This window comes from Onychomys torridus, chromosome 13 (genome assembly GCF_903995425.1).
Source record: "Onychomys torridus chromosome 13, mOncTor1.1, whole genome shotgun sequence".
NCBI lineage: Eukaryota > Metazoa > Chordata > Mammalia > Rodentia > Cricetidae > Onychomys > Onychomys torridus.
The window spans coordinates 31,793,116-31,819,923 of record NC_050455.1 but is presented as its reverse complement, the minus strand read 5'-3'; the positions used below and the strand labels follow the sequence as shown (position 1 = coordinate 31,819,923).

The 26,808-nt window shown below is 44.2% G+C and overlaps 1 protein-coding gene across 4 annotated transcripts in view; it reads left to right on the top strand.

Annotated features, from left to right (window-relative positions):
- Positions 1 to 26,808, top strand: part of Ppp2r2b (protein phosphatase 2 regulatory subunit Bbeta) — a 400,868-nt gene that overhangs the window by 329,779 nt on the left and 44,281 nt on the right. For all 4 annotated transcript variants that reach the window (XM_036204909.1, XM_036204910.1, XM_036204912.1 and 1 more), the window contains one exon: positions 18,872 to 19,049. In XM_036204909.1, the coding sequence (XP_036060802.1) occupies positions 18,872 to 19,049 (178 nt within the window). The remainder of the gene's footprint in view (positions 1 to 18,871; positions 19,050 to 26,808) is intronic.

Sequence of the window (26,808 nt, the reverse complement as noted above, 5' to 3'; positions counted from 1 at the left end):
TACTGAATCCCTACCATGAGCTTGGCTCTCTGTAACCCAGAATTGCAGCAACACCCACAGAAGGCATGGTCCCTGACCTCTAACTTGCAGTCTCTTGGTGAAGGAGGAATAAACCACTTTCTGTATAAAAACCATCCTTCTAACAGGAGATACAGAGAAGTGCATGGCATGTAAGAGAAAGAATGATGGAGAACTTGATCCATCCAGGGAGAGCACAGAACAATTTTCTGAACAATAACCCTCGAGCTGTAGCAGTCGACAGGCTAGGAGAGTGGGAAACCAGAGACAAGCAGAAAGCCAAAGCCCCATTTGGGAGTGAGCATAGCACCATGTGGATAGGAGGATGGTGAGAGAGACTCCAGGGCCTGGGCAGGGCGAGTGTGGTGCCAGCGAGACCACACTGTTCACCGTGGGCGTTGTTAAGGACCTTGCTCTGGCCTGGCTTGTACTCTCTGCTCTGGGTGGGTGGCTTTTTTCTTTTTTTGGAACAGCTCTTCTCTGTGTGGATGGCTAAGTATTCTGTACCCAAAGACATGAGACATACCAAGATAGAGAAGCCGCCTGAGTAGGTAGCTCCTGGTGGTGACAGAAAGTTTAAATTCAGGAAGCAGGTGACATTTGTCAGTTAGGCCATGTTGCCCTCCAGCCCCTGACTGCCACATGTCAGGCCACAGCCTCCACCTAGCTTCTCCCGTACCAAGGTCTCCTCACTAAAGGTGAACCCTTCTATGAATGATAGAATTGTTTGGAGGGTCATAGAACCTGACAGCTCCCTATTACACAAAGGGAAAGATAAGCTTCAGATTAGTCCTGGGAATGGAGGAAGTCAAGATGGAGTACACCTGTCAGAGCTGCTTAAGACGTATAAATCATTACCTCCATCTTCCATGCATGCCTGAGGCTGGAGAAAGAAAGGAATGACTGGGGTTAGTTAGGAGTGTGACACCCTAGGAAGACCTCCCACTTGGCTTCAAACAAGGATTAGCTCTGCTATCCATGCTGGTTCCTGGAAGAGATGATTTGTTTACCAGGCATTTGCCAACATCTTTTATTGCTAATGTAACAATAGAGTACATCAGATCTTTCTCGGCCTCCAAGGGGTAGTGTGCTGGGTATGGCACCTGCTGTATGTTTGATCCTGAATTTTCACTTAGACTAATCAACCTAACAATCATAACTGTTGTTCTTGCCATTTTTCTCCCATTCACAAGCATAAATCTCTGAGATGGACCAACCATTATTTTTCTTTCCCACAGTCTAGGACATCAGGATATTTCCAGGCACACATTACCAGCATAAAACTAGACAGCAAAAATCTTAAGGACGTCAAGTCAAAAGATATTTAATACATTTTTTGTTTGGTTTTGGTTTGGTTTGCTTTGGTTTGGTTTTTCAAGATAAGGTTTCTCTGCGTAGCCTTGGCTATCCTAGAACTAGCTCTGTAGACTAGGCTGGCCTGGAACTCACAGAGATCCTCCTGCCTCTGCCTCCTGAATGCTTGAATTAAAGGCATGCACCACAAGTACCTGGTTACATTTTTAAAACTTAGATTTAGTCCTAGAGTGGTGGCTTAGTGGTTAAAAGCACTGCTATTCTTGCAGAGGAGCTGGGTTTGGTTCCCAAAACCCATATGATAACTCACAACCCTCTCTACCTCTAGTTCCAGAGGATCTGGCCCCTGAATGCATGTATATAGTGCACATAAATTTAAGCAAGCATGAACACACATGCATATAAATGAGAAAGAAAGGAAGGAAGGAAAGAAGGAAAGAAGGATGGAAGGAAGGAAGGAAAGAAAGAAAGAAAGAAAGAAAGAAAGAAAGAAAGAAAGAAAGAGAAAAAGAAAGAAAGAAGAAAGGAAGAAGAAAGAAAAAGAAAGAAAGAAGAAAGAGAGAGAAAGAAGAAAGAATTGGAAAAGGAAACTCAAATGGATTAGACAGTGTAGACAGTGCTCTGTGCACTGTAAATTGTGTCAAGCACCACACAGCTTGTAGAATGTGACAGCCTAGAAGATTCCAGCTAGGGAAGGACTAGCACTCAGTAGCCTCTGGTTTGTGCACAAACTCTGAGAAACATAAGTTTTGCCCTGTGTCTGGGATGTTTGGGACAGAACAAACAGAACTGTGGGGCGGAACTTCCTCCTCCGAAGCAGAGGGAAATCTCTAGTTCTGACAAGCTTTCCACCACCTCTTCCTCAATATTCCCTGAGCCTCGGGTACAGAAGTTGTATTGTAGAGGTGTCAACCAGAGCTGAGCATCCCATAGCCAGGTGTTCTCTGTTAAGTGTGGATAAGGTGCTAATAGAAAATAAACCCACCTGAGGCTCTGCAGTAAGTCGAGGTGAGTGGGTGCCCCCACTCCACAATGCCCAGTTTTGAGAGAACCTTCAAGTTCTTTCTGAGCCAGGAGAGGTCTGCTGAGGAGTGACTCCTTCAGGCAAGAAGCTTTAGCCGCCCTCATCTCCATGAGGGACCCTGGGGTGGTGGCAGAAACAGGAACCTGGGAAGCTGTTAAGAGCCCCTTGGGACTCTGGCTGCAAATCTCCCTTTAAATTCTCTGCCCCAGCTTCCATCTGTCAGTCATCCAAATGTAGAATTCTCTGCCTGAACCAGTTTCCCCTTAGGTCATAGATCCACTGTCAAATGTTATACTGCAAGTCTTTATTTTGTGGGCACAGTAAAAATACAAATAAAGAACTCAGACTTGAAAACTGCTTCTGAGTAGGAGATTTTCTTTCCTTAAATAAAGATAAGGCAGAAAGCTCTCTCGGCTTCTAGTTTGTCTTGACCACTAAGAAAAAGAAAAGCATGTTTCCCTCCTGGCAGAAGTTTATTAACTCCTTCTCCATTCTCAGACTCAGGCTGGGGAGGTGGCTTAGTCCATAAAGTGCCCACTTTGCATGTGCAAGGGCCTGAGTTAGGACTGGCAGCTTCCATGTGAAAGCCAGGTGTGGTAGCAAGGGTCTGTTGTCCTCTGGAGCCACTGTATCCTTAGCACAGGTTGTGAAGGTAGAGATAGGCACATCCCTAGCTCCCTGGTGGGCCAGTTTAGCCAGGTTCAGTGAGAGGCCCTGTCTGAAAACATTTAAATGAAGAGTGATTGAGAAAGACACCCAGTGTCAACCTCTGGTCTAACATGCACATCTGCGCATGTTTACACACACACACACACACACACACTGGGTGTGAGTGGGGAGGTGAAGAGAAGTGATTAAAACTTTTGCAAAGTCAAATATAGCATTGGATACTTGAAGTGTCTTCTAGAATTCCCACACACACACACTTAATTGGACAGCTTTTCTTCTAGGAATGCTCCCATCCGCATTAGTACTAAGGTAGATTAACATAGAGAATTAGATTTCTCTGTGTTTATGTTTTATAAGGCTGTACCTTCATGTAATTTCTACTGATTATCAAATGGAAAGATGTCCCAGAACAGACAGACAAGCCAGCATTAGTTCCTTTATTGGCATTAGTTCCTTCTGAGGAAGAAAAAAATATATATGAGCAATGGAAGTGGCATATATGTTAAGAGATTAAAATTCCAAGCACACTGTAAACTTAGTTCGCCCAAATCTACAACCTTAGAAAATGAAACTGTCTCACTATATTTGGTGTCGTAACTCAAGATCTAGGTTTAACTTACTTTCTGTAATTTAAGACAAAAAAAAAAAAAAAATCCTGCATGCCTATAAATAGACCTAGAATAGAATGTCATTTTAAACTAGCAGTTCTGGTGGAGGAAAAAATAAGCAGCTGGGGAGCATGTTGAGTCAGGCTCCGGAGAGAACGTCGAAATTTGCTGTGTTCTGTGCAAGCATGCGCACGGGAGAATTGTTCACCTGACGCCTGCCACCTTTAGAGTTTACACGCAACACCTTGTCGAGGTTTCCTGTCTCTCCAGCTTCCCTGACTTGGTTATTACAGCTAGCAGTCTCTGCTCTTCTGATAACAAAGCTTTACATGGGACAAAGCTTCCGGCCCTAGGGCAAGTCTAAGATGCCTCAGACTCTCCGTAAGACTTAACTTGGCTCCCCTGGGGATTCAGCTCAACCTGGTGGATTCAGTACAGGCAGGTCCAATCCCCTCCTTCCAGGCTGAGCAAAGTGTCCCCGCATATGCCCCAGGTTCCAAACAGCCATCTCATCCACTAAGGACAGGTCCGGGTCCCACTGCCTGGATGCCTCCCAAACACTTCAAGCTATTCAATTGTCTCACTTATCCAGAGGGCCTGATCCAGCTGGGGGCTCCACAGCCTTTGGTTCATAATTCATGTGTTTCCATTCGTTTGGCTATATGTCCCTGTGCTTTTTCCGATCTGGTCTCAACAATTCATACTCTAACAATCCCTTCTCTTCCTCGGCAATTGGATTCCTCTAGCTCCACCTGGGACCTGGCCAAGGATCTCTGCATCCAGTTCCATCAGTTATTGGATGAGAGTTCTAGCACAACAGTTAGGGTGTTTGGCCATCCGATCACCAGACTAGGTCAGTTTGGGCTTTCGCTCCACCATTGCCAGCAGTCTGCAGTGGAGGCTTATGACTCCACTTCAGCAGTCTGTCACGGCCCAAGCCAGCTGCAGGCTTTGAGGATTCAGCAACATCAAAGTCATTGCTTTGTTTTCAGGAGGCCTAGAAGAAAAGACTCCTACTTCCTCGTTTTCTCCTCCTGAGGAATTTACATCTCCCCCTGCTTCTTTGGATGGCTCCCATCCTGCACACTGACCCTAATAATTTTCCATCCATGTGCCTTTCTTTTGGACATATACTTAAGGTGTTGATCAATAAATTACCCTCTGCCTTCAACAGCCTGACTTCCCCCTTTGCCACTGATATTCTCTTTCCAGGCGGAAAAAGAGCTCATTATTTTTCTTCTCAACCTCCAGCTGTATATGTCTTTTTTCCTCTCCCTTTGCCTATCATTTAACTTACTTCTCAAGCCCACCATCCCATTTGTTCCTTGTGGTGTGCTCCCTTTACTATCTGGAAGCTAAGGAGACTCTTGGCAGAATCTCATCTCCTTGTCTTCCTGCACAGGGACACATGTGGGCTTTCAGGTCACAGAAGCTGGTAGCACAGTAGGAAGAAAGGCATGGCAGGGCTTCAGCTGCCATGTCTATAGAGGGTGCCATGTGTGCTCACCGTAAAAGATGAGGCCTCCCAGCAGAGCGGCACCTCAACCTTCCCTGGGTACTAAAGCTAAGCTCACAGAGAGCACCTGTCTGATCAGGTGTGCGGGAGAACATGCTTCCTGAGGTCACACTTGACAGGCCCACAGGATTAGATGCCATTAGGGAGACAGGAAGTAAGCATCCAAGACACAGCCCACACTTCACTGGGTCTGAAGCCCTCAGCCACACAGGGAAGAAAGAGGAGCCCTCTGTGCCCAGCCAGGCATCCTCACTGTGGAGGTGAAACTTGTCAAACCAACTCTTCAGTTCCCACTTAGGAAAACACGCCTGAGTTAGCAATGAACAGTCTAACAGAGATCCAATATTGCACCTGATGAAAAATTGCCCTTTTTTCTTTTTCCGAGACAAGGTCATAACTTCTATTCTGGAACTCACTGTGTAGCCTCCCAAGTGCTAGAACCATAGGGCTAGGCCAGCACACCTAGGAAAATAGATTTCCTATCAATAATTGAAGCCACCTCTGTGAACCATCATTCTGGGTAGTCACTTTCTGCTGTCACCAAGTCTCGTAAAGTCTAGGATGTGGAAGACACAGCCTTAGGCAGCATCACAGAACAACCCAGCAACTTAGTCTTCCCGATCCTTTTTTTATTTTTATTTATTTATTTATTTATTTATTTATTTATTTATTTATTTATTTGGTTTTTCGAGACAGGGTTTCTCTGTGTAGCTCTGTGCCTTTCCTGGGACTCACTTGGTAGCCCAGGCTGGCCTCGAACTCACAGAGATCCGCCTGCCTCTGCCTCCCGAGTGCTGGGATTAAAGGCCTGCGCCACCACCTTCCGGCCTTCCTGTTCCCTTTTTATCATTCTGGTTACACCGAGCCCGAAGACTGGCTTTTGAAGTGATAATTCTAACCTCTCTCAGAACACTTACCGATTTTTTTTTTTTAATTCATAGCTAAATTTAAGCTCTAGGTCTTTCCCAGGTGACTGTATCAACTAGAATTTAAACAAATTTTTTTCAATGTATTTTTTTAAAATTTTTAGCAATTCACAAGGAACTGGGCTTTTGTTTGTTTGGTTGGTTTTTGGTTTTTGTTTTTTTTTGATGTATTGCAGTGATGTGAAATTCCCAATCAAAATATATGTAGTTCACTAAAAAGTAGATCCATTTAAAGTAAATATTAAATCACAACTCATGTAAAACAGATCCATTTTAAGTGTCTAAAGGGAACTGTGGCCGTTTTTCGGTTATTGGGGCACTTCTAAAAATCAGTATGCATCACCCCATACCAACTGAGCGAGAGTCTCAAACTGTGCTTTCTGTTTCTTCTCAAATAATCCTGATGGCAAACTGTACCAGAAGAATGAGAAAAATCTGTCATTTATTTTCAAAGTTTTGTGTCTGGACAAGCACTTGTTTGAATGGCAACTAGGTGCGTAATGCGTTTCATTTTCAAGTGGATTGCAATAGTGATTTTTATCTTTAGAAAAGTTTTCTAGCAATCATTCAACAAAAATGTGCTGAGAAGCTACTACGGGTAACTCCCCGAGGCCAGAAGAGGCCATGTGAATAAGAGGCCCTGCCTGTGGGACTTCGATCCTAGAACAAGCTCATCTATGCTGAGTTCTCGTTCGTTCTCTCTCTCTCTCTCTCTCTCTCTCTCTCTCTCTCTCTCTCTTCCCCTTCCCAGTTTATAATCATATGTGTGTCAAATCCCACCTGAATGAATATAACTAAAACTGTCATAAGTTTTTGGATTTTTTTTTTTTTTTTGGTGATATTGATGACATTGAGATTACTGGCAGGGAGTTGTAAACCAGTCTTCTCTTTCCTTCTCATATTTGCCTCATTTTTAAAAAATATATTTATTTATTAAATTTTTTTCATTTTACATACCAACCCCAGTTCCCCCTCCCTTCCCTCCTCCCACCTCCTCACCTCCCTCCCACTCTACCCCCATCCACTCCTCAGAGTGGGTAAGGCCTCCCATGGTAGTCTATTTGCCTCATTTTTAAATATCCAGATTTCCTTAAGTCTCCTCTGTGCTCTAAGTAACTAACCACCTGTGGTGTTAACTAACTGACATCATCTCTTACAATGGGACCTAACCCCACTGAGCTTCCAAAGATGTGTGTGCGGTTTATAAGAGGTCATATGTGCAGAGCTTATGGGAAGCAGGAAGGGGTGGTAAGGTGGCAGTTTTTAAGTGACTAAGTTCCAAAGTCATCCCAGAAAGCCAAGGTCAGAATCCATTTTTTAAAAAAAAGAAAAAAGAAAGAAAAGAAAAGAAAACCTCTTATAAAGAGTCCATACTCCCCAGACAGAGTGCTTACAGATTTGCAAACTCTGAATGGCATAATTAATGTGTAGATGTACAGACGGTGTGTGGTATAAAGCTGCAAAGGAGGAGGGCATTACAAGAAGTATACATCAGTGGACCTCAGTGAAACTCAGGTGGGTATGAGAGTTACTTAGAGCACAGAGGAGACTTAAGGCAATCTGGATATTTAAAAATGAGGCAAATATGAGAGGGAAAGAGAAGACTGGTTTACAACTCCCCAACAGTAATCTCAATGTCATCAATATCACCAAAAAAAAAAAAAAAAAAAACAAAACCCAAAACCTTATGACAGTTTTATTTATATTCATTCAGGTGGGATTTGATACACACATAATTATAAACTGGAAAGGGAGAGAGAGAGAAAGAGAGAGAGAGAGAGAGAGAGAGAGAGAGAGAGACCAAAACACTGGGCGGTTTGCTTGCCTCACTGCCTCATGCTTACTGGGGTGGGGGCCTCTGCACACTGGGGACACAGTGACAGTGGTTATCAATGCATGGATTTGTTTCCCTCTTTCTTGTGTGTGAACGTGATTGGTTGAAACCACATGTTAAGGCATGTGAATAGGACTCAGTGAGTAACTATTATTCCTGGGTCATGTGCGTCCTCAGCACAATGTAAACTGGGTAGAAGTGAGGTACAGACATTTTGTGGTCAAATGCAAAGGGCTTTTCTTGTCCAAAATGGCTGTTAGCTTTGACTTTGGGGGAAATAATCCATGCCCTTCCCTTCAGCGAGAGAGAAAAACAGTGCCGGTTTCAGGTCCTAGAGTTAAGCTAGGTGATGGCCTCCAACCTACCACCCTTTCTCACCTTTCACCACATCAGAGGGCAAAGAAGAGTCAGAGATGAGTCAGAATGTGGATGGTGACCTGGGAACCTTGAAGGGACAGACACAGGATGCCACACCACAGGACAGAGCCTGTTGGTACTGAAAAGAACAAGCTGCTTGTGAGGAGGGTGTAGACCTACACCCAGCACAAAGGGCAGACGATTTCAGACTCTGAGTGGCCAGACAGAATGTACATTGTTCCAAAAGATGTAATTACCTAAGTAAGCTTCTTCCATCCAGGATGAACCTCTTTTTTTTGTACAGTTTACCCACCTAATATGATTTATAGTCTAATTTCAAAAGAATGTTACAGGGCTGAGGGTGTAACTCAGTGGTAAAGCACTTGCCTAGGATGTTCAAGACCCTGAGTTCAAGCCCCAGAAAAATCACATAAACAGATATATAGGTAGGTAGGTAGGTAGGTAGGTAGGTAGGTAGGTAGATAGACAGATGATAGATAGATAGATAGATAGATAGATAGATAGATAGATAGTCTTTTACATGAAAAGGGCTCAATGAACTTCTAAGATTGGAAGAAAATTTATGAGAGATAAATGGGCTCATTGCTTGAAGGAGATTAAAAGCAGTTATAAATAACATTCCAAACATACACAATTTCTGCCTGGGGATCAGTAACCCGTGGGTCTTGCCTTCCTCGAGCAAAGGAGCACTAGGGGGAAGTGACCCTGGGAAGAGCGCTGTGTTAAAGAAGGAACCTGGAGATGTGTTTTCTTAGGACTCTCCCCCGGCTGCTCAATCGCTGTCAGTGGGATGGAAAGGAGAGCCTGCGCAGAATGAAGAATGCCCTATTAACTGTAACCGTGGGATTCACGAAGCTGGGGACAGCTGGGAAGGGAGAAGTAGGGATCACAGAAAACGGTATATAGTAAGTCCAAGGGCACCGACGGCTTGTGGGAGTGTCTGACCCTTCCAGTCTTCTGCTCGGCACCCCTCCTATTCCCCCTCCCCATGCTGAGGGTGCTGACAGTTTGGGAAACAGCTCTTAGCTCACAAGAATAGGCATGCTGGGCTTATTAGAGTGCTTGGTTTTCCCCAGGAAGAGGCGAGTGCATGATGCAGAAAGCCTTTATTGTCAATCCGTTAGTTTATTTTTGTATATATGTACAGGTGCATGCACATGTGTAAGTACACATGTGGAGCAACTTTGAGGAACCCCTTCTCTCCGTCCAATCCACCATGTAGATCTTAGAGATCAAACTAAGATCTGCAACCATGGTGCCAAGGACATTTTCCTGATGAGCTGTCTTTGAAATGCAGTCTTACTTTGTTGATCATGCTCCTGAGTAACCACTGATTACTCAGTCTCCCAATGACTAGGGCTATAGGCCAGACCGAAGATGATGAAGGATTCTGTCCTGGTGAGGTATTAGATATGATGATTTTTCTTCTTTTTTTAAATGTAATGTGTAAGTTTGATGGATAAGGTAACCAAATAGATTGAAACACTTAGATGCTTCCTAATTTAATAAGCTCACCTAGGGAATAATAATTACATGGAAAGCAGCTTTGTATTACTGTATATGTCTGAGAAATAAGCAAAGTTAAGTGGAACCCAAAAAAGCATGTATAGAAAAGTCAGTTTGCATTGTTACTGTTTTAAAATGCTTTTATAAATATTTTAACTAGTTCTTTGAAAATTTTATGCATGTTTTATCATATTTACCCCCAAGTCCTCCCCTTGATTCCCAGATCCACCCCTGCTTCCCTAGCCCTCAACTTCGGGTCTGTTTCTTTTCCCCTTTCCTTTTCTTTTATATTACAAAAGGAAAATATGTTTATATCAACAAGTCAGACTAGAGCATGTAGCGGTTCTTCCCAAGGTAAGAATGTTCCTGCTTGGGGTGTGAGTGTTTCTATAGCTTCCCTGTGCTTCTGCCTCCTCATGTTGTTATAACTGCAGTGGAGGAATCCGATTCTCATAGTGTCTACACCACTTAGCTACACGGATATCCCTCTGAGTCAATTAATCTTCTTTGAAATGGCAATCATTCTAGAGTCTAGGTAGACTGTAACTTATTCAGCCCCGCCTCCAGAGGAGTCTAGATTTTGATAGAATGTCATCATAACTAACAATGGAAACTAATATTCTCCAACATGTCTTGCCAGGTGCTGAGTGGCGGTTTTCATTCCAGAAGGACTTCCTAAGTTAGAAGTTACATTCTTTTTCTTTGAGTGTCTACTTCTGACGTTTTTGTTATAGCTCTTACTCCCCTGGCCAGTGGCAGTGGGTGTAACCCAGTGGTTCTCAACCTGTGTGTTGACAACACATTTGGAGGCTGAACCACCCTTTCACAGGGGTAACCTAAGACCATCAGAAAATACAGTTATTTACATTATGATTCATAACAGCAGCAAAATTACAGTTATGAAGTGGGGGTCACAACATGAGGGACTGTATTAAAGGGTCACAGCATTTGCAAGGTTGAGAACCACAGCTTTAACCTCTGTGTGAGAAGGTGTGACATCAGTAATTTTAGCCTTTACCTGTTCAATTTCCAGGCAGCATAGGTCACATTAAGGGTCACTCCAGGTCCAGTGTCTGAATGCTTGAAGTTAAGAAAATGAAGCAACCATTTTGTGTCTCAGCTACCCTCATCATAAAACTGTGGTGAACTCAGATCAGGGACTGCCATATAATAGATTCGTTATGAATAAAGATTTAAGAAGGAACCTGACTAATCTTTTACAAGATTGACGGTTTTTAGAGACTCTTAGCTTGCTGGCTGCTGGCGAGGTTGGCATATCTATAAATGTCTGGATCTCTCTTCCTCTGAATTTTTTGTCTATATCTTTGATTTATATTTTTATTGAGTTATTTGTTTTATTCTCAATTCTTAGGAACTCATTATCTATAACAGGTAAAAGCTTTTTCCTGTTTTTATTTTATTCTTTGATACTTTCATATGTGTATATGTATATGAGGTACGTTGATCCTGCTAAGCCACTATTTCCCCTCAACTCTTCTCAGGCCCTTCCTCCACTCCATGTCCTTAATCATTTTTATATCCCAAAAATATTCAGGAAAAGTTTCTTTCAACAGAAAAAAAAACCCTCTGTTAAGTGATAAGTATATAAAAATTCTTCCCTTTAGCCCCAAATTCATTAGTTCCTATCTGTGGGTCTACATTGGTTACCTGGTTTGGGGGTTTGGTTTTCAAAATATCAGTCCTTGAGTTCCATTACCCAGGCATGGTGACTTAACTTTTAGGTAGCAAGGCCCAGACATCAGTTTTAAACAAGAGAGCTTGCTGATTTGAGTATACAACCAGAACCAGGAATCAGATCATTCAACCTTGAAAGGTCATTGAGTTAACTCGGTCCTGTGGGACAGGCACCAGTGATCACTGGCACCACCTACAGGTCGGAGGCAGAACTGACACACCTCAACTCTTAAAGGCTCTACAAGCTCAGATCTATGAAAGGTCCTGTTTTCAGGGTATTGGCAAGGTATGTTGGTGCACATGTATGCTTTCTTTGTGTAAATGACTTCCCAGGGAGCTTCACTGGCAAGATTTGTCAAGTTAGTGTCGAATTTGTATTTATATCATTGATTCTGTATATTCTAAAGTAATAAATAACAGACTATGAAATACTGCTACAGGTCTATTATCTTTAGCCACCAAATATTCATTGAATATTTATCCTAATAACAAACATCACTGAATGTTATCAATGCTCTCACCAATAGCCTATGGGAGGCAAAGGCAGTTTCTGTGACTAATCCTCACCAAACTCATCCAAAACGAAGCCACTGCCTCTCCCTCGCCAGCCCTTCCCCAGCTATGTGTGAATTGGAATTGCCTTGCTCTGTAACATTTCAGGATGTTTCCTCCTTGATGTGAAATTACACAATGTGTAACATTGAGGGAAATAACAGAGAAGGCTGTGATCAGGGAAACTCGCCTTGAAAGGCAGTGATGCTGGCAGAAAATGGAAATGTCTGGGGAAAATAGCACAGAACTGGCAGCGACTCCGGCTTCTGCACAAAGTGGTAATCAGATGGCGAGTTTCTCTTCTGAGGGAAAGGTGTTTCTTCTCTCTTCCTCAGTACACAGGCTAGAAGTCAGACACTGAGGATGTGAAATCGTTATTCTGTCATGAAAATCATCTTTGGTACATTGAGTTTTATTCATATAGATGTATATATACATATATATTATATATATACATATACATATGTGTGTGTGTGTGTGTGTGTGTGTGTGTATTTCACCAGGCAATTGATGGGGTTGTGTGATTAATACTCCGCCAATAGGAGTTAAATCTCTAAGAAATAAAGATAAAGATAGATGGATGCATACATAGATAGATAGATAGACAGACAGACAGACAGACAGACAGATAGATAGATAGATAGATAGATAGACAGATAGACAGACAGATAAATATGGGTGGATGATAGGTGATGTGTGTAGATACGTAGATAGGTATATATAAGTAAGTATTAGGTATGTGTACGTGTGTGTGTGTGTGTGTGTGTGTGTGTGTGTGTGTGTGTGTGTAGTGGGTGTGTGCTATGTATGCTTATGTATGGAAATTGATGCCAGGACTTTGCACACACAGAGCATGTGGACCCCCACTGATTTCTGTCCCCAGCCCTGAGCTGAACCTTCCACAGCCTGTTTGTAAGCTGATCCAGGTTTTTCTCTGTCTGCTCAGCTTACACCGTATCTCAGAGGGACTTCCTTAAGTGTTCAGTCTCTCAGTTTCAGAACCATTGGCATTTTAGTCTGGGTAATTCTTTATAATGGTCTTGTGTACACTGTACGGCATTTAGCAATATCCCCAGCTTCTGCTTTCTAATGCCAGGAATATCCACTGAGCTACTCCAGAGCCATCTCCAGACCTCATCCAATGGCCAAATTGTCCGCATAAAGAGCAGCTGACTTAGGAACTGGGGTGCTCCGGAGAGAGTGAGTTTTCACTTCTTTCCAAACAGCTTACCTGATCCCCCTAATCTAAATTGGGAACCTTTTTTTTTTTCTCCTTCTCTCATGAAAAGTCAGTGTGGAATGAGTGACAGTCTGTAACAATACACTTGCCTGAGATGTGAATGTCTTTTTCTCCTATTGCACTTTCAGTTCCACAGTGCAATCTATTTTATTCACTCTGTACACATATTGCCTGGTGCAGTGATTGGCACTTAATAAGTATTTGTCAAATGAAAGGGTATAATTCTGTTATTTAATATCCTGAAGCACAAAGCCTGACTTGGTCCAAAGGGGTTTTGTTCTGGAGGCTTATTTCAATCTCTATGACAAAGCCTGCAAAGAAAGAAATTAGGGCCATATTGAGGCTGTTGAAGGGTGTGAGCAGGGAAATCTAAAAATTATATTATTTGGATAGGATTCCTTGGGGGTTTTGGCGGGGGGTTGTTGATTGGCAGCTTCATTCTGGAAACAACAGCTCTGATATGTCATCGTAAGCTGAGCCAACCTGCCCCTCCTGCTTCCCCAACCCACCCACCAATCCACAGAGCAATCAAGGTTTGTGACCAGAGTGAGGCTTGATGCTCTATCAGTTCTCTGAGGACCAAGAGAGACATGTCACCCAAAATAAACCTCATCAGAGACAGCATACGAGTCCTTGTAATGCTCCTTTTCATGTTTAAAAATGGAATTAAGATGCATAATTTTTTAAATGAAAAATGACTGACTGGCATTCTTCCCACCAAAAATGAGGAGTAATTGAATTTGTTAGTGGCTTATTTTATTTGACAGTCTTTGTACATACTCGATCTGGTTTGTTACACTGAATTACCCTTTAATAGTGGGTGCATCACGCCAGACTCTACCCCCTGTGTGGGTTGGATAATTGGACAAGCAAGTGTCCATATTGTTCAAGGTTTCATTACAGTGAGAACAGAGGTTCCTTCCTAGGCAGTGTGAGTAGGCTGCTCCTCCCAGTCTCCCGAGCTTCCTCACCCTGACCATGGCATCTTCTCCAGCCCTTCTCCGCTCATCGCATCCTTTCCAATTTCACTGTTCTCTGATGTTTTGTGCATGCCTCAGCCTTGGTGCATTTGCCTTGTACCCTTCTAGCATATGCTCACATAGCACCCTTCAGAGAAGCCTTCCTGGAGAGGCCATGTCATAGAGTATAAGTGAGAGAGACAGAGACAGAGAGAGACTCCACAGAAGCAAGGTTGACTGTGTATGCCTTGAGACATGCATGGTACAGAGAAGAAATCGAATTGTGTTTGTTGGGAGAATAATTAAGTTACTGGTCCAACTCTCAGGAGCATAGGCACTCCCCCATAACCCCACTTTTAGTCCATCCTCTGTCAGCATCCTCTCCTTCCTAAGTCTACCTCCACCTCCCTAAGAGATGCAAGGCCCCTTGGGTGATACCTCCTGGGCAGTTCCCACTGAACTCCAGTATAGCTCAGCACCCCTTCCTTGAGTATCTATGCAGCCTGGTACAGAACCAGGAGAACAGAGCATCAATCTGACTCCTGAGCCAAGGAGTGCAGGTATATTTGCTCTGTCTGGGGCTAGCTATGTGACTTTAGATTAATTATTCAACCATTCTGTGCCTCACCTTTCTTGTCTGTACCTCGGGGAATCATGAAGATAAGATAATTCACTGGTGACTGGCTTAAGTGTTTGAAACATTTCAGGCAGTAGACAAAAGGGATGCCACTTACTGTGGGTCTGTTCATAGAAGGTCTGTCTGAGAGGGTGCCACTGGAAAGTGGAATTGAATAGAGCGGTTCTCTGTAAGCCTATGACAGGTCAGACTCAGGCTGCCATTTGTCCCAGGGAAATCAGTCAGTGGATATAATAACAAGATGCCAGGTGCCTGGGAAAAACGGGATTGTGTTGATCCCTCTCAGTATCACATACACAAGTGTGTGAGAATACTCACATGCACAACCAACCTCAGGAAGACACTGAACCTGAGCAGAGGAGTTGGAGGGATGCAAGCTGCCCTAGAAAGGACACTGCTATATCCCAGCTGGGGTCACTCTAGGTGCTGTTTCAGCTGCTGCCAGGAAACCACGGATAAAAGCATCAGCTGAGTTAAGTGGTGCCGGGCCTGGCTGGGCATTTGCTTGTGTTTCTAGCATTCAGAGGCTAAAGTAGGTGAGTCACAGGTTCAAGGCCAGCCTGGACTACATATCAAGATCTTGTTCTCCCAAAATCAAAAGCTAAGCTTGCTCTCTCTGTAACACTGGGCTGCATCCTCCCCTATAGGCAAATGGAGCCCCTTCCAAGGCTGGCTCTGGGAGAGGCTGAATGAGATCATGGCTGGGGTGGAGTTGACACCTGGGGTTCTAAACACCATGGCTGGCTCATAGCACAGGAAGGCTGCCAGAACAGCACTCTCCACAGAAAGCCCCAACATTGCCTGTCACTCTTGAAATCATGCCCTGTTCTTCTCTCTGCATGGCCCAGAAGGAACAATCAGACAATGCAAGAATCACGGTCTCTACATAGCTGCCTAGTCCACCCATCTGGTCCTTCCTGAGCTGCCGAGGGCCGTCCTTATGAGGACATCAAGGGCAGAGGACAAGCCTTTACCTGAATATAAGAGTCACACACACACACACACACACACACACACACACACACACACACACACACACACACACACACACACACACACACACACACACACAACCATGCACACATCCCTTATCTGTGCAAAGCATCAGAGGGCTCCATCCCCAGACACCTGCTCTGAGCCCTTCCCCATTATACAACCCATCATGGATTGTGTCAGCCTGCATTAGCAACCAGGCTCATCACATTAGGCAGCAGCCCTGGGCTGGCAGCTACCACTTTGAAATGCCTCTTTATCCCGTTGTCACGCTCCCTTCGGCATCGAACACAGCTACAGGAGCAATATGAAGACCCAGTGCAGACGTGAAGGACCAGGTTAGAGGTCAGAGATTTCAAGGAAACCTGACAGATCCCAGTGACCTGGGCCCTGGTGCCTGCTTGGCACTCGGGCATCTCTGGGGAGCACTGAAAGACTCCAAAGTGTGAGCATCATTACAAACAACTGTAAAAGTGTGGCATGTGTTTCCAAAAACACACAAAATAGATGCCCTGTCCATTTACTATGAAAATTGGTGACACCTATGCAGACTTCATACTCATAGCATGATGTGACATCAGTAATGTCTCTTTTCTACAAACCCTCCTGGCTATTTATCGAGGTCACTTATAAAGCAATGGTCAGTTCCCACCCTGTGCAATGGTTCCTGCCTGATGTAGATGAGGAAAGAACTCACTTTTCGGTCAGATGGATCCTGAGATCAGATCCTGTCTGTGCCTTCTCATATCTCAGCCGCCCTGGGACAGTAACTTGGCCCCTGTCTCCTGTTTGTAATCCTACTTTGTGCCGTGCCTGTTTTATGGTTGTTGAAAGAATTATCTGGGATTCTCTGAAGAGTGCCTGGCCAGGCACTGATGCTTCAGTAACTGTTTCAGGACCAAGTTCATGGAGGAAGCTCAGTTTCATCCACTGTGAAACCTTAGCTCACACAAGCCCTTAGCCGGTGTTCACTCCTGCAGACTTACCTGTGTAAGTCAGACCTCAGCTGCCCAACTCACCTCTACTATACCTCCAGAAAGGTCTGATCCAAACTTGGCCTGGATCATGTCTGGCTCATTACAAACACATCCATTCTTCCCACCTTCTTGATGTAGACAAAGCCCCTTCTTACAGTTCACCCCCAATCTACCCTGTCACATTTGCTCACAATGGGCACTATCACTACCCCCACTTCAACCTCATTTCTCTGTTTTCTGCCAGCCTGGTGACCTTTACTCATTTTTCATGTCCCCACACACTCACCCATCCTCAGGAAGCCTCTCAAGACCCCATATACACTATGCCTCCTCCCTGGGGCACTGGCTCCATTGTTGTGTGAGGTCATTCACTCCCCACCCCCAGCTATGGCAGTCATATGATGGTGAGGCAGGGGTCCTGTGCTTACCGGGTGAGCCCTTGGGACTTTGTCCAATGCTTGGTTGGTGTTGCTGAAAGAGTGGGTGGGATGGATAGGGATTGCCTTAATAAATCCCCCTGACCATCTTCAAAAGGAAAAGGACAGAGCAGGTTTAGCCAATGATCAGAGCATGGGGCATATCCTAGGCCATCAGTCAGTGGTTACTTACTGGCCTCCTGCTCCCCAACATGTGTTGCAAAATCATCATCCATGCCTGGCATATGAGACCCAAGAGATCAATCCCTCCCTCTGTCCTGGCATCCAGCATCTTATCTGTCTAGATCTCCCTCTGTTTTCTCAGAGCTGTTCATATGCGTGCATGCGTGCACTAGAAGGTGCTGTCAGGTGACTGCCCTTCAGGAAGCCAACCTGCTTTGGGCCACCCCTTCTCGCCACCTGGGGTGATGTTGATTCAGAAGCTAGTCTTAATCTACCACCTGCTGTCATATCAGCCAGGGCTCCTCCAAGAGTCTTTGTAAGGGAGGGAAAGATCCCTGTGGCTCTTTGTCTCTCTGTTTCTATTAAAGAGCTGTCCCTGTCCTTTGCTTATTTGGGTTGTTTAGAAGAGTGTGTGCCTTTGTTCACATTTTCCAGAGAGAGAACTCTCAGGGGCCTAACTCCCCAGCCCACCTTGAAGAAAACGCTTACTGACTTTTTCTCTGCTCAGTCATTCAGTAAACACTTCCTGGACACCTTCTATATTTCAGAAGAGTGACCATATAATTTACTGTCCAAACAGGGGCCAGTTTGAATGTGGCACTACATAATTGGTACTCGAGGACAATAGGTGCAAACAAAGATGTTCCCAGGCCAACCAGGATGCAACAAGCACTCATGTACCAATGGCTCATTTGGGGTCACTAGAGTCTTGAGGGGTGGAATACCTTCCTAAAAGTGCCCATTAAGGTTAAGAGTAAAACTAGGAGGGAACCCAGGCCACAGGGTCATGCCGTGAGGACAAAGAAAGATGGATTGAGGTTGAAGCTAAATGACACATGCCTCAGTTTTTCCCACAATCTCCTTCCTGAGTAAATTTCCTGTTTAACAACAAAAAAAGAAAGTACATATTAGCAACACTAAATGAACTCAGTAGGTTGGTGCATGTGCGCAAATGTGTGCATGTATATTTTTGTGTGTGCTTTTGTGTATGGAGCAATAATAACCAAAGGAGAGGTCATGAATGTTAGAGGAAGTGGAAAGAGGGCGGTGGAAATGATATAAACACAGCCCGCACGTATAAAATTTTCAAAACATGAAAAAGTTTAAATTAAAAACTGTGAAGCCAACAGACTGGGAATGAGAGTTTGGAAGACTGTGTTCCCACAATGGAATCCAAGTCCCCTGAAGGGGACTAGAGAAATGTTTCAAGTTTATAAAGATTGAATGTCACCATCACCCTCCCCCCCTCCCCACCCCAGTACCAGGTGTTAACAGCTGAAAGGCCCAGAACACGGTGAAATTGGCAGCTGGTTTCCATAACTTTCGGCTTCAGGGTGGGACTTACTCTGTGGTGGTAAGGCACAGAACGACCTATTTCCTGCCAATGAATACTTCTGTCCTGAGCACTGTGCCTCTCTCATCCTAGGTGCCCGTCCTGAGACCCATGGACCTGATGGTGGAGGCCACCCCACGAAGAGTGTTTGCCAATGCGCACACGTACCACATCAACTCCATATCTGTCAACAGCGACTATGAGACCTACATGTCTGCTGATGACCTGAGGATTAATCTGTGGAACTTTGAGATAACCAATCAGAGTTTTAGTATCCTTTCCTTGTGAGCAAATATAGCCCACTGGTCTGACTCAAGGGTATCCAGGTAGGAGGGGCTTGGGAAGAAAGAGACAAAAGGGAAGGAACTGTCAAAAAGAAAATGCCTGGCATCAAGGAAGGAAAACCTTACATTGTGGACGGGGCAGCAGGATTAGCTCTGAAATGTAACTTAAAACCATTTACTCAGGTGGTGAATAGTGACCCTAATGCAGCTTGACATAATGATCCTAACGTGTCTGAGGATGTAAGTACTTGTCTTCAAGACATCAGGTTCGATCCCCAGCACCTCAACCATTATCTTCCACTTAACTAGGATGGGGAAAAGACAAAAGGATTCCTGAGTGTCTACGAGGCCAGTTCTTAACCTCATTCTACTCATCTTGTATTTAGTGATAAAGGCTGATCTTTGCAGCTGTTCTTGACCTGTGGGTCACGACCCCCAAAGACCATCAGAAAACACGAATATTTACATTATCATTCATTATGGTAGTAAAATTACAGTTATGAATTAGCAATGAAAATAACTTTATGATTGGGGTTCACCACAACATGAGGAACTGTATTAAAGGGCCACAGCATTAGGAGGATTGAAACCACTGGTCTAGAGTATGCCCATCCAGTCTATCCTAAACCCTGACTCTTAGCTCTAGTTCCCAACTCAGTTCATGGTCTCAGCCCTCAGAGAGTTGAGTACTGGCTCCTCGGTCAACCTTAATTCTGCCCTTCAAATGTCCATTTCTGCCCTTCCAGCCCCACCCATCCATGAGCCATCTGCACTTCCTCTAAAATGAGCCTCAGACAACTGAGATGCCTCCATCCCCATTCCTACCAACACTCACTGGCATGGGCTACCATTGTCTCTGTCCCCTGTGGCTGCCTGATTCCTCTCCTTCAACACACATACCCTGCCTGTCAGTTACCATGTGACCTACATGACATCCTGGCTGTGCACCTAACACTCCAGTAACTTTCTAGTGAGCTGAAATGTCTAGGTTGCTTCCCAGGGTCTAGAAGGTTCCACACCATCTGGGCCCTGACTCCCTCTGACACCTGCCATGCCTCTCTTATCTTGTCCACTCTGCTTCAGCCATCCCACCATGTTTCTATTCCCAGCTAAGCTTTGTTCTTCCTCTCTTTGCACCTGCTGTCCCCTATGTCTGGAAATGTGTCCCTGGGGTTCTTGATTTCAACCTCAGTCATTGAGTCTACCCTCACTAGAGACTCTCCCCCTAGTTTCCAAGTGGCTGCAAGCAGCTGCATTCTTGCTGTCTTCTCCATGCTTCCTGGGATTTGAAATGTTTTAGTGTGCACGTTTTTAGTTTGCCTCCATGGGGATATAAATTTTATGAGAGCAGGAGCCCTAAATGGCCCATTGCTGTACTCCAATGGATTCAGCATTCTGTCCCTGAACGCTGCTGCACAGAGCAAGTGTGACATCGTAGTCGCTGGGCAGAGTGCAGCCATGGGAGACTCCTCACTATGGAACCTAACTTGGAAATTTGACTTGAAAGGTGTTAGAGCAAAGCTGAGGAAATGGGTTCGTCAGTAAGGGGCTTGCTTGGTAATCACGAGAACCTGAGTTTCATCCCCAGAACTTGGAATGTAATGCCATCCTCTCGGAATACCTGCACTCGGGAGGTAGAGGCAAACTCACTCTCCAGCCATCCTAGCCTATTGGTAAGTTATAGGCTAGTGAGAGATCTTGTCTTTTTGAGGGCTGGGGTTATCTGAAGAGCAACAGCCACATACGAGCATGCAACTCACATACATACATGGAAAGGATATTTGTGCAATAGGTATACAGCTCGTTAGTCCATACCACAGAAACGTCCGATAGTCCCTGTAGGTTCTTAGGGAGGGTGTCTTTAACCAGATTCTGGCACTGAGATACATCTGGAGACACTGAGAACTGGCTTTTGGGACTGTGACTGGACATCTGCCATTGATCCCAGAACAGACGTGACACACTATATGAGCCTGGGAATAGCTGCCTCTGACTGCAGATTTTTCCTGGCAAAGCAGCTGCTCATAGAACGAATGTAGATGGCAATTGCCTTTCCCTCTTCACATCTATTCCAAGAGTCAGAAATCTGCCTCGGCTCAGCCAGCTGTCACTCTGAGCTTATGCTTCCCCAGCCTAGGTGGCAAGTTTTCTGAATTTTGCCTCCAGGCCTTCAAGAGGGAAAGGAACTTTCTCAAGCATTTGGGGAGACAGATGCCTTGGGGAGAATGCAAAGGGGACATATTAATAGTGCCGTTTAGGTTATCTTCTGCAGATGTGTGACAGCCTGCTGGATGCTGGCATACAAATGAGACCTTGGCGCTCACCCTTAACGCTGCCATATGTAAAATAATCACTGTCATCATGTGGGTGATGATAAGTGATATCTATATAGTGCCTTTTAGCCAGACTGCCCCAGGCAGGAAGATGTGCAAACAAGGGGCCTTTTGCCTCTCAGCACTGAAGTGTAGCTACCTCTGGAGGAGGCAGCGACCCTTTTCCACAACATCCTCATAAAAGTATCAAGAACAGCCCTTGTCTTAAATACCTCTGGTTTAGCACCTTCTTCTGTTATGCCTTTCATCTACCAAAGAGGAGCATGGCTTGGGACACCTGCAAAGTCTGCTGTGGGAACCACTGGGGTGGCAGACAAGATGCTTCAAAGAAATACATGGACGTTTTTCATAATTGTGTTAGTGACATTCAGAGGTAGAAAACACACATCCTGTGAGTTCACAGATGCTAAAAATTCCACTTAAATTACAAACGTTTACATCAAGAATTAACTCAGTAAGCAGGAAGGAAGTCTGGTTGGGGAAATGCAGGCACAACACCCATGTCAGAGCTCACAGCACAGCATTTAGAGTCTGGCAAGAATAGAGTTCTCTCACCCAGGCCCACCACTTTTCTAACTGTGAACATTCTCACAACATGCCTTTTATTTACCCACACACCCATTCTCCACTTTATCCTCCATAGGGAAGAACTCTACCAAAGAATGGTGAGATTTTTATCTCTGTGTCTCTCTATGTGTCTCTGTCTCTGTCTCTCTCTGTCTCTCTCTCTGTCTCTCTCTCTCTCTCTCTCTCTCTCTCTCTCTCTCTCTCTCTCTCTCTCTCTCTCTCTCTCTCTCTCTCTCTCTCTCTCTCTCTCTCTCTCTCAGAGAAATACCTTACTAAGTAAATAATCAGTGTTGTTTTTCCACTGGCTTAGTGGCTATACCTGAATCTACTGAGATTTGAACTACTGTCTGTAGGCCCTGTTACCCCACAGTTTGCTAACTATTTACCAATAGACTTGCTCAGAGTGGCAGAGAAGCAACCAAGTGACCTTCCTTTTCACTAGAGACCCAGCAAGAGAACATCTCTCCACTCATCCCAAACCAAAAAGACTGCAAATCTTTAAGTCCCTCCCTACTCCTTCCTGTGAATCTCTCTATCCATCTTCCTGGTTCCTCCATCCTCTCTATGGCTAATTCTTGTCAACTAGTTGCTGGCTCTGCCCCCGATCCAAGATTGATTTTACTAACACAGTCCCAAAGTTTCACAGTGCTGTCAAATATCCCACAACAGATCAGTACAACAAGGGCTGATAAAAATTATGCTTCTTGTTAAAGAGATTAGAAAACTACAGATGACCAGTGGTTTCCAGTCTGTTTGAATTCATTGTTTGGATCACACTCTCAATTCTAGATTCTTCCTTTGGCTCTGGACTTGGGTGGTATTTATCAAATGTTGCTTCTTTATAGACTAATACATTTCCAGAGTCTCTCAGGTCTAGGGCCTCACATTTAGCACCAAGTAAGAGCATGACATTGTAAACCTTTGGGTCCCTAACCACAAGCCCTCTTCTCTATCCATAGCCAGCTAGGCCATCCTATATAATGGGTCCTGTCTTAAAGTGAACAAAATGATCTTGATCCATAGGATGCCATTGCTAGGTTAATAATTTCCTAGAACAACAGGTAGCCCTGGGTTTTAATAAGCGAAGCTTGCTCTTAACACAGCTTCATTGGTAATGGAGAGATGCCTCAGTGGGTAAGAACATTTGCTGCACAAGCATGAGGAGTTGAGTTTGACTCCCTAGCTGAAAAATTGGGCATGACTATAACCCCCACTCTGGGGACTGGGAGTAGCAGACACAGGCAGATCCCAGGGACTTGCTAGCCAACTAGCCTAGCCAAATCAGGAAGCTTCAGGTTCAGTGAGAGAACTTGTCTCAAGGGAACACAGCAGAAAATGATAAATTGGTACACCCAATATCCTTTTCTGGCTCCATGTTTATGCATGGACTTGTCTACCCTGGACATACAAATTCATGCACTCTAGAGACACATGTACATGCATCCTGAATATACACGTTCCCAACACATACACACATATGTTACCATTTCTTTTTGAAAACCATGTTACACCCAGAATCTTTTGGACTCTCTGTTGATCAGGGGAGCTAAGAATTCATTGGCCAGTTCCTAGTCCAGAATGAATTTTATCTTGTAAAAGTGCCGCCACTGGAACCAGGTCTTGTACCTGGCACTGCTCTAAACCTGATGACAGAAAAGAGCAAAAGGAACAAAATTGAATTTTCAGAATGACATGGTACAAATAAGAACACCAATGAGTATTTCATTGTGAACTTCTCTGTAAGAGAAGAGAATTTGATTCTTCAAATGCACTTTTTAAAAACTGGTTTGGGACTAGGGTATAAAGGGAGTTTGCTGAGGAGCTGATTGTTAAATTGAGATATTCAGAGGAAGACGAAAAGTTAACTTTGGCAAGGAAGTGTGGAGATATTTGCCTGATGCACACAAAGGTCCCTGTGGCAAGAAGAATTCTAAGCAGGCCACCTTCCCTAGAGCAAGACTGGAAAGCTTGGGTGAGGTTACTCCTTGTATAAGTTGACTCTAAGGATGCTCCTAAAAGAAAAAAAAAAGGATATTTTTACCTTGCTTCCAGCATCCTTGGAAGCTTCATTTGTCACCTTGCCCCATCCAGGATGCACATAGCCTCAACTCTGATTTCTAGCTTCTAGTACAGCACATGATCACACCACCGCAGCTGCCTCCCATTTGCACTAATGGGTCAGGGCCAGACAAGCCTAGGAGAAGACATGGAAGCCTGATACACACTTCTCCTTGCTTTTTATGATGTCTTTCATCCTACTATGGGAGCAAAGGCACAAATTAATTTTAGGCTGGCATTTCATATAAAATAAGATCACACTTTCCTCCCTTTCTGGTGCTGGGGTCAAGCTTCATGCATGCTAGGTAATTGCTTTCCCACTGAACTGTATCCCTGGCCCTGAGGAGCATCCCTCTGATGACAAACCCAGCATATAACCTGCATGTGCTGAGACAGCACCCACCCACCCCCTATTGAAAGCAACCCTAGGTTTCCCCAAGCCAGTTGCCTTACTTGTGGAGATGCTAAGCCCCAATTTTTAAGGCTACCCAGTGGTACCTCAAACTCTCCCCTTGGGAGATGAGCCTTTTAGACCTCTTATAGTTGGGACAGACAACAGGAGTTGGACCGTGTGCATCTCTCTTGGACTTCCTCAGTTCCCACAGAGCAGGGTAGCATCCTAGACATTGGACTATGGCTTTACTTTTTGTTGTTTTGAGATGGGATCCCACTTTGTAGACCAGCTTAACCTTGAACTGGTGATCCTCTTGTATCAGCCTCCTGAAATTCTGGGGTTACAGGTATGCACTCCCTACCTGACTCAGGGTTGAAGACTGATGTGTCAGTCGCATTAGACCTGAACCAAGTACTGGCTCCCAAATGTGTGTAACCTTGATTGGTCATTCGACATCTCTCTATCCCTCAATTCCATTATCAATTAATAGAAATAATAAGATACCTTCTCAGGAGGTCATTGCGAGGGTTACATGAGCAACCCTATGAAGTGCCATGCAGAGCATCTAGTGTAGGGTGAAGGCTCTGCGCATGGCAGCTGTTATTCCAGAGAGCACATTCGCAACCCACTTTTCTTTCTGCCATGCTGCCTTGTACTTTTCTCTCCTGAGACAATCAAAGGTTATAGAATTCCACCAGCTTGGTGACTTCATCCATTGACCTGCGGTGCCTACCATGGGTTTTCTGCTCTTGAAAATGTAAAGAAGTTTAGAAGAGACCCCCCTAGCCACAAGAATGAGTCAAGTAAATGCCCTAAGCATTGCTGAGCACTTACTATGCAAACTGAGATGACATAAGGAGTGTCAGTGGAGCTCCATCCCTGCTCCACGGCTCTAGAATCTGGTGGGTGAATAGGATAGAGTTCAGCTGGAGAAGTGGAACTGGGCTGAATCTAGAAGATGAGAATGGGGAAGGAATGATTAAAGCACTAGTGATGGACATATGCCAGTGAATTGGCCTACACTGAGGTAGGGTAAGTAGGGGAATGGCCCACCCTCTCCCTTTTGTCCTCCAACTTTCTGAAGAGAATGTCTCTTATAACTGAGACTAGTCTGAAACAGGAGAAAGGGAATCCCAGGATCAATTCAACAAAGCTAGCATTTACCAAAGCCATCTGCGTAAGTGTGCAATAGAAGGAGACAAGCACACAGCCTTTGAGGGAAGACAACTCTTCCCCTATATACATGAGTTTCTATGTTCAAGAGCATCTGAGATTCTATAACCAGCCATATTTGTGTAGTTGGTTGTTTTGCTCTTTTGTCTTTTTTGGGAGTGGGCCATCCATCTTCCAAATAAATCACACATGGAGGCTTATTCTTAATTATAAATGTCTAGCCTTAGCTTGGCTTGTTTCTTGCCAGCTTTTTTTTTTTTAATTTAAATTATCCCATCTACCTTTTACCTCTGGGATTTTTTGTTTTCTTACTTCTGTAAATCTTACTTTCACTCTTACTCCATGGCTGGCTGGGTGGCTGGTCCCTGGGGTCTTCACCTTGTTCTCTTGTTCCTCCTTCTTCCAAATTTCTCCTTCTATATATTCTCTCTGTCTGCCAGTCCTGCCTATCCTTTCTCCTGTCTCGGTATTGGCCATTCAGCTCTTTATTAGACCATCAAGTGTTTTAGACAGGCAGAGTAACACAGCTTCACATGCAACATAAACAAAAGTAACATGCCTAAAAATAAATTTCCACAACATATTTGAGATTTAAAGTTTTAGCAGCTTATCTCCAAATTGGATTATATAGTAAAATCTATATTCAACCATGCCAATGTAACCAAACACATAATATGTGGCATGTGTCCTCCAAGGATGCATAGACAGAAAGGGTCCCTGCAGCTGGACAGCTTCATGATGGAAACAATATTTGAACAGACTCTTGGATTATAAATTTTTATAACACAATTTTGGGCTTTTTACATGTATCTAGAAAGACTCTATGGTTGTGGGGCTTTCAAGAGCTCCCCAGTCATAAAGGATGTTGTAACAAAAGTCTTGTAAAGCACCCTGTGGACTTAATATGGCATTATGCATCTCTGTCAGACACTAAGCCTGAGCCTAGCATGTGACATATACTCTGTGGATATTTGCACACTGACTTTTTCAGCTCCTAAAAGATGAATATTCCCTGAAGTCTGCCTCAGAAATGCCAATGCCTTACTGGTGTCCTTTTAGCTGATAAAACTGGGCACTTTGTGATCATTGCTTGATAGCCAAGGATCAAATTTGAATCTTAAATATATATATATATATATCATGGTAATGTGTCAAAGCCAACATACAACTATTTCCCCACTTCAGAACCAGAAGACTTTCTATAGCATGTAGGCAGCCTCT